The sequence below is a fragment of the Uloborus diversus genome, chromosome 10, assembly GCF_026930045.1.
Source record: "Uloborus diversus isolate 005 chromosome 10, Udiv.v.3.1, whole genome shotgun sequence".
Classification (NCBI taxonomy): Eukaryota; Metazoa; Arthropoda; class Arachnida; order Araneae; family Uloboridae; genus Uloborus; species Uloborus diversus.
Window position 1 is genome coordinate 1804812 of NC_072740.1, and position 14149 is coordinate 1818960.

At 30.6% G+C, this 14149-nt stretch overlaps 1 protein-coding gene across 2 annotated transcripts in view; it reads right to left on the reverse strand.

Moving 5' to 3' along the window:
* The window catches only part of LOC129231284 (X-ray repair cross-complementing protein 5-like), a 96406-nt gene that overhangs the window by 12439 nt on the left and 69818 nt on the right, over window positions 1-14149 (reverse strand). For both annotated transcript variants that reach the window (XM_054865571.1, XM_054865572.1), the window contains exons 13-16: window positions 7004-7079; window positions 6834-6920; window positions 4876-4985; window positions 3346-3442 (exon numbers count right to left, since the gene is read on the reverse strand). In XM_054865571.1, the coding sequence (XP_054721546.1) occupies window positions 3346-3442; window positions 4876-4985; window positions 6834-6920; window positions 7004-7079 (370 nt within the window). The remainder of the gene's footprint in view (window positions 1-3345; window positions 3443-4875; window positions 4986-6833; window positions 6921-7003; window positions 7080-14149) is intronic.

Here is a 14149-nt window from a genome sequence, read left to right on the forward strand (position 1 = left end):
GGACTTTCCCACTTAGATTATGATTCCAGGCTTAGAAGGCTAAAAATGTAGTCTTGAGCAAAGAAGAGACCGAGGGGACATGATTCAGCTGTTTAAATTTATTAAAATAAAAGATGTTACGGGGCTGAAGTTTAGCACTGAAAACAGGACAAGGGGTCATTGTTTTAAGCTATTTAAATCTCAGGCTAACATGGATGTTAGGAAAAACTATTATTTTAGCAGGGTAGTGGAACCTCGGAACAGTTTACCGGAAGAGGTGGTAATGAGCAAGGGAGTAGATAGTTTTAAGAGGGCCATTGATCTTCACTGGGGATTATAAATTTACTAGGATCAGTCTAGCTGGGCCCAGAGCCTGTTGCTGGTCGTCACTTTTGTATTTGTATTTGTATAGTAAAAATCAGCATCAAATGAGTAAAATTGACGATTTTGTGAGAGAAAGAAAATTTCATGACTCCAAAGTAAATACTTCCTTCATTTTTATTTCATTTTCTCTCTATGTTTTTGTAAAACTAATCAACTGAATTTTATTTTGTTACATTAAAGAGAAGTACTTTAAATATTTTGAGTATGAGAAAATAATGATAGTGCATCTAGATTGAGCACCATTTTGGTTTTTCTGAAACCACATACTGATTGTACCTTGGGACAGCTAAACATATTCTACCTTAGGCCATGTTCCAAGGTACAACATATACATGGAACAATGTTCTAATCTTATGCAGTCTTTTAAACACCTTTGATGTTTGATAATAATTTATAATTCATGATTTAATTCACTACCAAGAAAAATAAGTCTGTTTTGGTATAAGTATATGGTTGTTTCCTGAATCATGAAGACTTTCCCATATTACAACAGGATGTGTCCCAAGGTACAATAGGCTGTTGTACCTTGGGGCAGCTTGAAAAACTTACTTTAAAAATGGCTGGCAATATTTTATTTTCAAACTGCCTCAATTTTTAAAAATGTATTTAAATATGTTGGGGTATTTTAATATGACATTTGGATTTTAAATTTGATTCAAATAATCAACGTTAAAAATTAAAACATGAAAGGTGTCCCAAGATACAACACTCTCCCTGATTCATTATATTTTTATGAACATATTTACAACAAGAAATGAGAATGAATAACTAGTAACTGAAGTGATTACCTATAAGAGGCAATATTTGAAATACCTCACTAAATTCAATTTTAACATTTACAACAGATATGAGGAAACAAAGAAAGTAACACAAATAGAATTTTAAGGGGGTATTCTAGTCTAGAGGCTTGATTTTGAGGCAATTTTAGGGCGTAATAAAAAAAAAAAAACTATAACCATTTTTTCTATCAATTTTTTTATCAGTTTTTTATTGATACTTGAGAAGTATAAAAATGTATAATAGTGAGAAAAAAATCAAAATTGAAATCAGTAGAGGCCAGCAAAGTCGGGACTCAGAAAAAAAAAAGGTGTCTACTGGTTGAAAAGATTCCAACCCTCCTGGTGATCTGAAACATGAAATTAAGGTTGATTCTTATTAATCAAGGATGCAGAATTGTCTGGATGTTGCCGATTTGGGGAAAAAAATGAATACAATGGCCTCTTTTTGGAAAAAGCAAGGTTGTTTTTGCCTCATTTTTTCATTTTTAATAATTTTTTTAAAATAGTAAAAAAACAAAAATACAGAAACCCCGACATGGAGACAAAATTGATAGTATTAAGAAAGTCTGTACCAAATTTCAAATAAATCAGTGCATTAGAAGTTGAGATATCTTGTCAACCATATTGAAAAAAGTGAGTTTGAGAAAAACTCGTTTAAAGTTTAGTTGAATTTCGGGCAGTCTAAGTAGTTTAATGGTATGCTATACTTATATTATTTTGAACAGCCATCCCTGTCTTATACATTGTTTCTTCGTACACCTCAAAAGCTTCCTTTTTTTTGCAGATCTTTCAGCCATAAGAGCAGTTCTGCCTTCTTTTGAAGCTTCAGAATCTCGTACCTCAGAGCGTTTGTCACTCTGTTGATCTCGTTTGCTGGCTTCTTCATCTTAAAAAAATAACTATAACTCCGAAAATAATTCAAATTTCCATAAATCCTCTTAGAGGCTTATTCTTGAAGGTCTAAACTTAGATATTTTAAGAAATTGTTGACTACTTAACATAAGTGCAATGCTATGTTACAGAAAGAAGATACTGTTTGTAACTTATGATTGTTTAAAAGTGCCCCCCCCCCCCCATCATGAAAATTCATGAGTCACAAAACCCAATTATATGCAGTCTAAGTAAATCAAGGGATGATTGTGAACTTGTTTAAATGTCAACTATCAATGTATTTCATAAATAAGGTTATGTTTAAGAAAGAAAAAGGATTTAACTTGTTTTAAGAAGGATTTTAAAAACTGACATTCCATTTTAAAAGTAGATTACTCTTGATTAACCAGAATAAACAGGATACGGAAAAAGTTGAACAGCAAAATTTTATTTAAAATCGGATACATACAATATTGAAACAGTAGTTAGAAGACAAAGAAAAAAAAAACCTTTGTATAGGAAGATAAAATGAGAAAAAACAATATCAATGTAACATAAGTTTTAAAAAATACACTACAGTGGGTTACACTACTATAGTGGGTATTTTTGAACTCACTATCAATTCATAAAGATGTCCTGATATGACTAACTATACACATAAAGGAATTTGTGAGATTCTCAAAACACCATAAGAAGTTCAAAACCCTTATACACAACATTTGTTAAAATTAATGCTAAATAACGAAGAATTTGTAAACATAGACACTAATCATTCCTGACCCAAAACCTTTTTTTTTCCCGAGCATGCATGACATTCATCTGTGTGTTAAAACTACAGGGCAAAAAAGGCAACTTCCACAGACAGTAAACTTAGACTGATGGAAACATGGTACTTTTGATGAAACCCAAATTTTGCTTGATAAAAGAACTAGTTTTATCTCTTGTTGTGTTCTTTTTTTTTTCTTTTTACTGTTTGCTTGCTTCTTTTCATTTTGAAAAAAAAAACGTATAAAGGGAAAAGTCAGAATTAAACACCTAGCCAATACACATGAGTTAAGCCAATATGCCACGTTGACAACTCTTCAAGGGATACTGGAAGTGTGCATGGTCAGTTTAACAAGCAAGGCACTCAGAAGACTGGTGTGATACCACACTCAAATCATTATCAACACTTTATCATTATCAAACAGCAAAGAACAGGGAAGATTGAATTTTCTGGGTAAATTTAATTATGACTTGATTGGAGCATCTTGAATGGACATGTGATTCCAGCTATGTTCAGAAAGAACCGAAGTAATCAACTGGTATGTAACTGAACAGTTAGAATGCTTACTTTTGTGACTGGATCAATAACATCTTCAATAATGCTAAGCTTGCTGTCTATTCCACTATCATCAGACAATTTTCGTTTACGTGTATTTTCAGATTTTCTGAAAAGATACATTTGAAAAAGAATATATGTACCAGCCTTGCTAGGCCTTTCTTTTTTTCAAACTGAGAGAAAAGACAGAACAATTAGCTTTTTTTTTTCTTTATTCCAAAAAAAGAAAAAATATATATATCAAGAGGAAATATTTTTATAACACTAGATGATCATTTTCTCTCAACATTTATTTTTATGTAACATATTTTGAAGCACAAGCTACTTTAAGAGATAGTGGCAGTATCTTGAACATATTTCTCTAAATGTAATTGTTTTTACCATTTATAATCCAGAAGTTTTTTTTCTGATAGTACAGTGAAACTCTTACATAATAGACACTCCTTCAAAGCAAACCGTCCTCATAACAATTTTCTCCTTCTTTTTATTGTTATTTATGATTAAAACGTTAACTGTCCCATTTTCAGCTCATAGGGTTCCTATTCCAAAATTGAAATTAAAATGAAGCACTCTATTTTTTTCCAACTAGGGTTTTTCATCGGGTTCTTGGTACATTAAAAAAATTTCATATTTTATTTATTATCAGAATTCATGCCTATTCCAGGAGATCCCCATAACAAATAGGAAACCCAAAAATCAAATTTTAATAAAGTAAACTGGAAAAATTTGGATCACACCATCAAAGTATGTTAAGAACAAAAATGCTAAACTTATGCTTAATGTAAGATTATCAACCATTAACAAATGATTTGAGAATTATTTATGGTGGTTTTGAGAAGCATTTTATGATTTTTCAAAGCAGTTCAAAATGATGTATAAAAATCATTGAAAAAAATAAAACCATGTACCTAAGGCTTCTGTTTGTACTTTGATAATGATTTAAAACATTAGCATAAAAATAATCATAAATAATTGATTAATAACACATTTATTAAGTCATACTTTCATAGATGTCACACAATTACTTGAAAATTCTTATTCTACACATTTTGGCAGAAATGCAAAGCAAACTTTTATGCTGTCTCTTTTGTTATTGCAGAGAAAGTCTGAAAAATATGGAGTAGTTGACAATCCTGTTAATGCATAAAAGCGGATAAGTGTGCATTTATTACCTGTTTAATTGAACTAAAACATAAACAAAGACAGGTAGTTTTCCTAAGACATTAAAAATATTTGATTAGTTTTAAAACAGGAAAAAAAAAAGGAAACTAAGAAATCCAGAGCACAGAACTTAAAAATATTTACTAAACATTCATTTTGGGGGGGAAAAATCAGTTCAAAACATAAGCAGAGATGGACAGCTTTCCTTAGCAACTAGCAAGCAAAATGTTTTGAATATGTTCTGTACAAGCGGTAGAAAATTAATCTTGAAAAGGAAGAAAGGTTACAGTAACAGTACTAAAAAAAGTTTTGTTCCTAAAACAAAAAGTAATGATCGAGGGAATAGTATTAGAACGTAATGATCTAAGTGGAAGACCTTACCCATTAGATAGCAGATTAAAAGTTGTATCTGGATTCTTTTTCTGTGATGTTTCTCTCAAACTGAAAACAGATTTCACCCTATTCAAAGCAGAATCGGCAATTTTGAGCACCTAATATAAAATTAACCTATTAAAATACAAGCTAATGAAATGAGACAGTCACATCTTTCAAAAATGATTCCTTAGTTGAATTATCTTTTAAAAAACTAATTTTTTGAAACATATTACTGATTGTGAGCGTTCGCTGATTAATAAAATAAAGCATTTTTTAGTATTTAAAGTTGTTGCTAACAGTTAAAATCAGAAAGTTAAATGTAATTTGTCAACACACATGATACGTCAAAACCTCTGTAAGTCAAATATTCCTTTATCTGAAAACTTTCATTGAGTCCCAAATTCTTGAAAAAGCAGGAGGAATTTCCCATAACTGGAAGATTTTAGCTGGTAATTTGAAATTTTGAATAATCAAGAGTTAACTGTAAAGTATTTTGTACAGAGTGATACTAGTTAACCAACTTGTGGGTCCTGATAGGATAGCTCATCCATTTGACGTGTACCAAACTAATGCCCAACTTCACATGTTAAAGCTCCCCTATTGTCATGCAGTTAAACAGGCATTGTCATTGAATTTAGTGCAAAACTGTACACAACATGAGTTTAAAGAATTTGGAAAACACTTTTTAGTTGAAAAATGTCCAAACATGACACTCTGTCAACTCCAATCGAGTATGTTGATGTTATTTTGAAATTTTTTGCTCATTTTAAAAGGAATTTTTGAAACTAACTTCCTTATCCAGATAGATAATTTTGAAGGGAATGTCGACATTATTTAAAAACTGTAACCCTTATTTTCACAGGGATTTTTTAGAAACAGATGGCCTTGTCCTAATAGGTAATTTTTAGGAATGCTTTTCTCTTTCAAATGGAGAGTTTGGGTGACTAATGGGAATTTTTAGGGGCTGCTGACTTTACTGATAGAGATCTTCAAGGATTAGTGTCCTCACTGAATAAGGGATGCATTAGAGACTAATGTTGAGATGGTATTGAAGAATTGAGGGGGGGAGAGGGTGCATTGTCCTTATTCTAATGAGGATACAAAGGGTCTGTTGGCAATATCGTGGGACTGTTGCCTTAATTCTAACAATCCTTTAGTCTACATTTCTCTTCATTTATTCCACTATTTTTATTTTTAGGGAAGTGTACACTCTATTTACTAAGTTTTCTCATTCAAATGAGCAGTTTTTGGGATTAAGGTTTAAATTTTAGCAGGGAATTTTCGGAACTGTTGCCATTCTTTCCACGGGAAATTATACATCATTTTTTTCCCCTTTTATTTAACACTGACTGTTGAACATGCATTATTTGACGTAACTTTTATTTTTGAAGTAGACCATGCAAAGCCGCACAACCCAGCTAGTACATACAATAAATTCAAAACACAATGCTAATGCAGAAATATACTGTCATTCAAGTTGATTCTTTATTGATATACTCCTAGTAGATACATGAAAATATTTCCATATTTTTTTATCAATATGCAATTGAATATGTTTTATCATATAATTGGACAAATATTTTCCAAAGTAACATGACCCGCAGGGCACATAAAAAAAATTGAATGTAGATCTTTGAGGTCTTGGTGAAATTTCCAGATGAATCCAACATAACAACATGTATATCATTATGAGGAAGTTCCTGCCTGTAGTTGTGAACAGCTGAGTCCACATAAAAATTGTTTACAGCTTATAAATACCATCTTTGTATTTAAAATTATGAATGTTTCGAATGGAGAATTATCAAAGTAACTAATTAAAATTAACTAAAAAATCATGATGACGCAACTAATATTAGAGGTAAGTGAACAAAATTAGTTGAATCTTCCAAAAACGTATAAATTAAAGAAATGAATTTGTTAAACTCACCTGCAAAATGCCAACTTGTAACAACACTTGCACTTACCTTTTCTGATGGATTAATAATGGCTTTAATTTGGGGAGAGATATCCGGTAATGGCTTATCAGGATGAAAAGCTTTAAATTGCAAACACTGTAACAAAATAAGCATTGCTTACAAGATATTTAATTTCCAGAATTACTTGGATATTACTTAAGAGCTTAAACAAGTCATACTTGATACAATCTTTGCAAATAAGGATTAACTGTATACTTTGGTTTCAATTCTTCATTTTCATTACCATCTTCATCACTAAAACAAAGAAATATATAAGTATGGAATAACACTAATAGTAAAACTTAGGGACCAGATATCACGAAGAGCTAATTTTATGCACAATGTTTTATAAAAACTTGTATGAATTTAAAAAAACTACACATTGTTGCGTCAAAGCAACTGTAGGATATCTTACTGTCATTGATGAGATTAGATATTTTTCTGTTGCTCTAAGGCGATGATACCTTGTGTACATGTTTATGCAAGGTGACTAGACGTCCCACTTTTCAACACTTCGTCACACATTCCAAAGCATTTAAAAAAAGTTCCATTTTTTTAAAAGGTGCATGACAAGATACAGAATGGCAGGAGGATGGAAAGGTGGTTTCCGGCGGCCCTATGGCTATTTTGCAAGGACATGATTTTTATACTATTTGTGTCACTTATATAATGCTGAACTTAAATAATAACAAATAATTGTTGAGAACTGCTTATCAAAGCTTGCATTCTTGAACAGTTGTAATAATATGTAATATGAAAAAAACCATTATTTGGACTTACTGAACAATGACATTTTTTGGCATTGACAAAAACTACTAACTATACATCTCTTTTTGTTATTTATTTTGTTGTAAATTGTACAGTATGGGACCCTAAATCCAGACTGCCTGGGACTGTGAATTTTCTGAATTTTTGATTCTGATTCACAAAAGAGTGAAAACTCTCTGGCATTTGCCATGTTTTTCCTAGTTTTTCAAATGTTGGAGTTAAATTTCTTTTATTTTTTGATCAATCTGAAAGGAAGTATACTTCATTAAGTACAACAAAAGTCGAAGATAATTTTTAACCGCATATGATTGTGGATGTTGATTTTTATTACTATGCAATATGCTGATTGATAAAATAAATACAGGGTGTAGCAAAAAAGCTCGGACAAAGTTTGCATCATCAATTGGGAGTAAACTAATTTATTTTTAATGAGTGTCTTTATTTAGTTTTGTCTTGCACTTTAATTAGAAAATAATTTATAATATTTTCCTAGTTTATGTATTGTTTTTTAGTTTTCTTGTAATTTCAAGCAAAAGAGCAGTTATTTTAAAGTTGTTTTACCAAGGAGAACTACGATTTATTTGCTTGTTGAGCCTTGGAAAACAGTATTCGATGCAATATGAAATTTCAAGTAGCTTGGAAATGAGAGTCAATGGCCAGGAAGTATACGAAAGTGAATAACAAACATTTCCTTAATTGTCAGGCTACCCAAAGGTAAGTTCAATGAAATTCTCGTGTTTCCGTGAGAGAAGTTGGTCAGGCAGAAGCTTTACAAGTTCCAAAAAGTTCAGCCTTTTGCTGAAGAAAACAAATTTGTATAACTTCAAAGATGCCAGAAACGTTTGAGACGTGCCACAAGTCCACTCTGGAAGCGATACTTTTCACTGATGCGCAACTTCTTGACAGTTCAACTTAACTCATGAACAATATGATTTGGTCTGTATTTCAAGTATTCTGTTTGACATTCCAAGTACCTTAGCAAATGCTGAACATTGCCATAATCCAAAGTCAGGCTTTATCTGAGATTTAATTAGCACAAGCAGCAAAAAATCTTGATTTTTGAGGATAAGGGTGGTAAAATAAATCAAAAAGTGCATCAGAAAGATATTTTAAAAAGCTGTTGTACATCTGTGGGCCTAAGAGTACTTTGGTTAATTTAGACTGGATTTTTCAATTAGACTCCACACCAGTTCATAAAGCCAAGGGTGGTGCCAAGCAGATTTTCACTGGACCTCAATCCCATAGATTACACTACATGGCCAACCTTATGGCTAACTCGCTAGACCTCAATCCCATGGATAACTGTATTGAATTTTTAGAGGCTAAGGTCAAGCCTAAACTACATAAAAGTTTGGACTCTCTAAAGCAATTGCTTTTGAAGGAATAGGATTGATTAAGGGTAAAAGAATTGCGACCCCTTGGCTGAAAATTTCAGTAAGTAGTAGCGTCTCTGTATCATTGCAAAAGGATGCCAATTCGAAACCAATTAAATTTACTCATTGCTAAAGACCTACTCATATTATTATTTTTTATGTTTTGCTAATTTATTTATTTTTAATAAAGTTGCATGGAAAACTGTTTGTCTGGATTTTTTCGCCACACCTTGTGAATCAATTTTTTATAAATTGATGTTAATTTTGAACTTCTGTTCAATATGCTTTGTATTGCATACTTATGAAAAGAATTATCGTGAACTGAACATGGATGCTAAAAGACTGCTGCACAATAAAAGCAAAAAGCCTATTTATGCAACTAAATATGTAGCATCAAAAAAACGTTTGAAAAACAGATGAATTGAGGGTACTGTGTTTACAAGTAATTGTCGAACATTAGCAATTTTGAACTTTTAAAACTGGATTTAAAAAAAAAAAATGAGTAAAATAGGTTCTGGATTTCGGGATTCCAAAATTGGAATCCCATACTGTACTTATGTTAAAATTTAAAACATATCTATAACAAAACACAATTTTCGCATTCTGAAAAAATATTAGGTGCTCCATACAAACCAAGCTTTTAACTAGTAGCCGCCCCCCCCCCTCCGGGCCAAAGGCGGCTTTATCAATGTTAAATTCTGGTGCCTTTTTCAGGGGTTTCAATAGAAATTTTCAAAATGTAATTAAAAATTTTGTTTGATTACAAACAGGTAGCCTGACCATAAGTAACTACATATAACAACTGACTAACCAAGCTGAAAATACATTTCATCCCTTATAGTACTTTCACAAAGAGGGAGTCAAAACAAAAGTGAAATAATAATTTTTTAAACTAATTTATATTGAGCAGCCAGAAAGCACTTGAATTTATAGTTATCATCTTTTCAAAATTCATTCTTTTCACTTTCAAAGATGTGCAATTCAAGTTTTTGCAATTGACTAGCTATTACAGATATTAAATTCTGTTCAAAAGTCATTTCCATAACGTCTCGCCTACAGCGGCTCACTAGTTTTTTTTGTACCCTCTTTTAATTGACATAGAGCTAAACTTTCATTTTTTTAAAATCATTAATATTTTTGTTATTTCAACAAATCTGCAAACCAAGATTTTTTCCCCCTAGTTGATTCCTTTTCAAGTTGATTCTTTGTCATTTTTCTTTTCAAGATTCAATACAGTGGTGTGGAACCTAGGGATTGCGAAGTTGACCCATGCAGCCTGTTATGCTCATTGTTACGACTCTTTGAAGCGACAACAATTTTTAGTTTTTATTTTTCTTCTCTTCCATAGTTTCAAATGTTATTTAGAAAATTAAAAATAAATAAATTATACACATGCTATGACCAGTGAGATTCATCTTTGTAATTGTAGGCCAAAGGTTAAAAGAAAAATTTGAACCTATTGAATTAATGTATTTTTTGTGATATTTTTAATAATCCTTCACAAGAACTCCTTCACTTAATGCTAAGATTTAAGAATGATAATGGTTTGAATCAATTCAAGTACAATAGGATTGACATTTTTGAACTGGAGAAATTGATGAGTTTACAAGTCCTCTACAGGTCACAGAAAACTAAGCAAGGTTCAGACTAATGATAAAAATAAAATAATTGATTTCCAAATGTTGAAATTACAGAGTAAATTAAAATGAGCGAGTTTTACAGAAGAGAATGCAAATGGCTTCTGAGATTTGTAAATGATCAGGATAGGCATTTAAGAAAGTTAAAATGCTAAAAATTTCAGGCATTGTATGTTTTTTTCAGGTAGAGTTGTAAACATCTGTTTTAAACATAAAATGGTTTGTTTTTTCAGAGGAAGAATTTTGTGTACGGTCTGTTATGAAAGGTAAAATATTGTGAAGGGTCTGATTTTCAACAAAATATTTTATGAACTGTCTATTCATTAGATTAAGTAACTAGGGGAAAGTTTGTAAAGTTTGTTTCGTGATAAAATATTTTGTGAATTTCTCCTCCTCCTAAAAGACCACTTAAGTTCTAAAGAGATCACTGTGAAATTTTCAATTTTTTTTGAGCAACACCAACAAAATTTTAGTACAATTTTAGGAGGTGAATTTTTTTTTTTTTTTTTTTGAAATTTAGGAATTTTAGGGAGAATGAGAACCCTGCCTTTTGTAAATGAAGCATTTTCAAAACAGTAAATTAGAAAAGATTTTTTTTCTTCAGTTCTGAAACAAGAAATTACATTCATAAAAAAAAAAATAAATAAATGAAAAAATAAAAATAAAAAATTTGCAATCTCTTTGAAAGAAAAAAAAAAAGAGTTAAATCAATCAAACAATATCATTCAACCAGTATTTCATTCATTAATACAGTTGCAATTTCAGGGTAAACATATTTTATTATTTTAAAACAAATTTTGATGTGATACTACAGACTAGCACAAGACATAGAACATTACGCCTTTTTTTTTTCAAAAGCAATTTTTAAGGATAAAAATACCCATGATTTTAAAATATTCAAATATAACTTAATAAAATTTTATGCTTATATTTTCGTTGAGTCTCCAATAAGTGTGCACTTCATGCATACATTAAAGGGCCAGCAAATTTAACCTCAAAATGTTATAATAGATTTTCTGAAAGCAGATATTTTTTCCTACCATAGAAAAGAAGCATTTATAGTTTTGGCATTATACAGGGTGTCCACCCTATTGATGGACCAATAGCTAATTTCTAAACCGTCAATGATAAGCATATAGCTCCAATTGGAAAAAAAAAATTAATTCGGTAAGGAATCAAAATTTCTGAAATTTTTGTCAAAAAATCAATTTTTAAAAAAATTACAAAATCTAACTTTTTATACAGTTTCCCAATCCTAGCAATTATGTTTAGTAAAATATTCTTGACATAATAACATTTAAAACTTTCAAAAAAATCACTCTTCTACCACCAAAAATTGATATAGGAATAAAGTTTTGAAAAATCAGTTTTTGATGATTTATGACATCAGCGAAAGAGTTCTTAAGGGCATGTATGCGAATTGACAAAGTGTGTTAATAGGTTTAAACTTATTTTGGGTTCTTGTCATCAGGAGGCAATATTTAATGGTTGAAAAGACTCTGCAAGTACTATTTATAGGACAAAGATATATTTATGATTAAAAGCTTTTTTTTAATCTTTTCAAGAATATCTAATTTTTATACATGAATTTGATTGGAAAACATGTTTTGTATCTCAATTTATGTAAAAGGTTATCACTGTATTTAAATTTAGAGTAATGATAAAGGAAAAAAATAGTATATTTAAAAGAAAAGGAAAACCGTAAAAGTTTGAATTATTTAGAGCTTCTGTTATGGTAATTCAGAGGGCAGACGATAATTCTGTAATGTTAAAAAAAAAAATGTTTTTCTTTTTACATATTTTATTTAATGGTTGTAATGAAAGTTTCTAGCCAAGAAAGAAAAAAAAGTTGTGCAGACGATAAAAGCATTGGCTTGTATCTTTCGCTACAACATAAATTCTTTTTCCGAAACAATGCTAGACAGGTGCTCTTAAACTTAAATGTTCTCGTTAGTCTTATTCTCCTCATTCTTTTAGAAAAACTGATTTGATTGCTTGCCGTGTTTCATAAATGAAAGGGTGCGAATTTTTTTCTCATATCCGTCCCATTCCATTTGTAGAACCAAAGAAACTCAACGAGTAGGGTCTTATCATAATTCCTGGTGGTGAAGAACATAATTTGAATTTAAGATGTTAAAAAAAATTGAATTTAAATTTTCTGGAATTTAAATTATGTTTTTCACAATCACAAATTGCAAAAGCCTATTTGTTGGGTTTCTTGTTTCCACAAATGGAATGGAATAGAAATGACTAAGAAATCTGTACCCATCATAATATTATGACTTAATTTTCTAGAATAGGTAATAGGACGTGTATCCGTAAAAAAGAAGTGGTGATTAGGATGCGGTGATAAAGATTTTATAAGCCGATATACACCAGTACACTTATCATAAAGATTATTTACAGCATAAACCTTCATGTACTTTTATTTCTGATCAATCATAAATTATGAGAATTGGTAATCTCCAAATTTTGTATGAAGATGAAGTGTTGCTGTTTAAGTTCATCTATGAAGGTGTTTATTCTGAAAAAACGTAATTTTAAGCACAGAAACCTTTTTCTTTTTAATGTAAAGTCTGCTTGAGTTATGTGCTGAAAAAAATATGAATAAAATCAAACCACAGATGATTTGTAACTATGACGATGAGAATTTTACTCCCTAAATAAATATTAAAAACAACCATTGTCATGGCAATCTGAAAAATCAGAGCATCATCAATTTTGGACAAATGAGGACAGTAAGCAACTCGTGATTGTTGAAAAAATCCCCTGACATCAAACAAAAATACTTTTTTGAAACAAAAAAAAAAAAAAAGAATATAATTGTTTTAAAAATATTTGATTTGAATTTTAAGAAAAAAGTCCATTTACTTAATGATATTCAGAGGATGGAATTTAGAGAGTCTTAAAACAAAACAACAAACCACTTTGACACCCCCCCCCCCCTTTTAACAATAGACTTTGAGCTTATAAATAGCACTTGCTAAGTCTTTTCAACCGTGAATATTGCCTCCTGATAACAAGAACCAAAATAAATTTAAACCTATTAACACACTTTGTCAATTTGCATGCATCCCCTTAAGAGCTATCTTGCTGATGTCATAACTTTTCTGAAAATCATGATTTTTCAAAACTTTATAACTCAGTCAATTTTGGTTGTATAAGAGTGATTTCTTTCTTAGTTTGTCAAGAATATTTTACTAAATATAGTTTCTAGGACTGGGAAACTGTATAAAAAGTCAGATTTCATATTTTTTTTCAAAAATTTGATTTGGTGACAAAAAAAATTCATAAATTTTGATTCCTTACAGAATCTAAAGATTTTTTCCAATGGGAACTATACATATCTCTTAACAGTTTAGAAATTAGTTATTGGTCCATCAACAGGGTGGACAGACATCCTTTATGAAATTAAGATCTTCTTTTAGAAGCTTTGAGCTCTAACAATGATACTAGTATTTAATTTTTTCATTTCCTGGCTCAAAGCGATGCCTCAACACTCACTAAAAGAATTACTCAAAAACCAAAGAAAAAGTAATGAAACTCA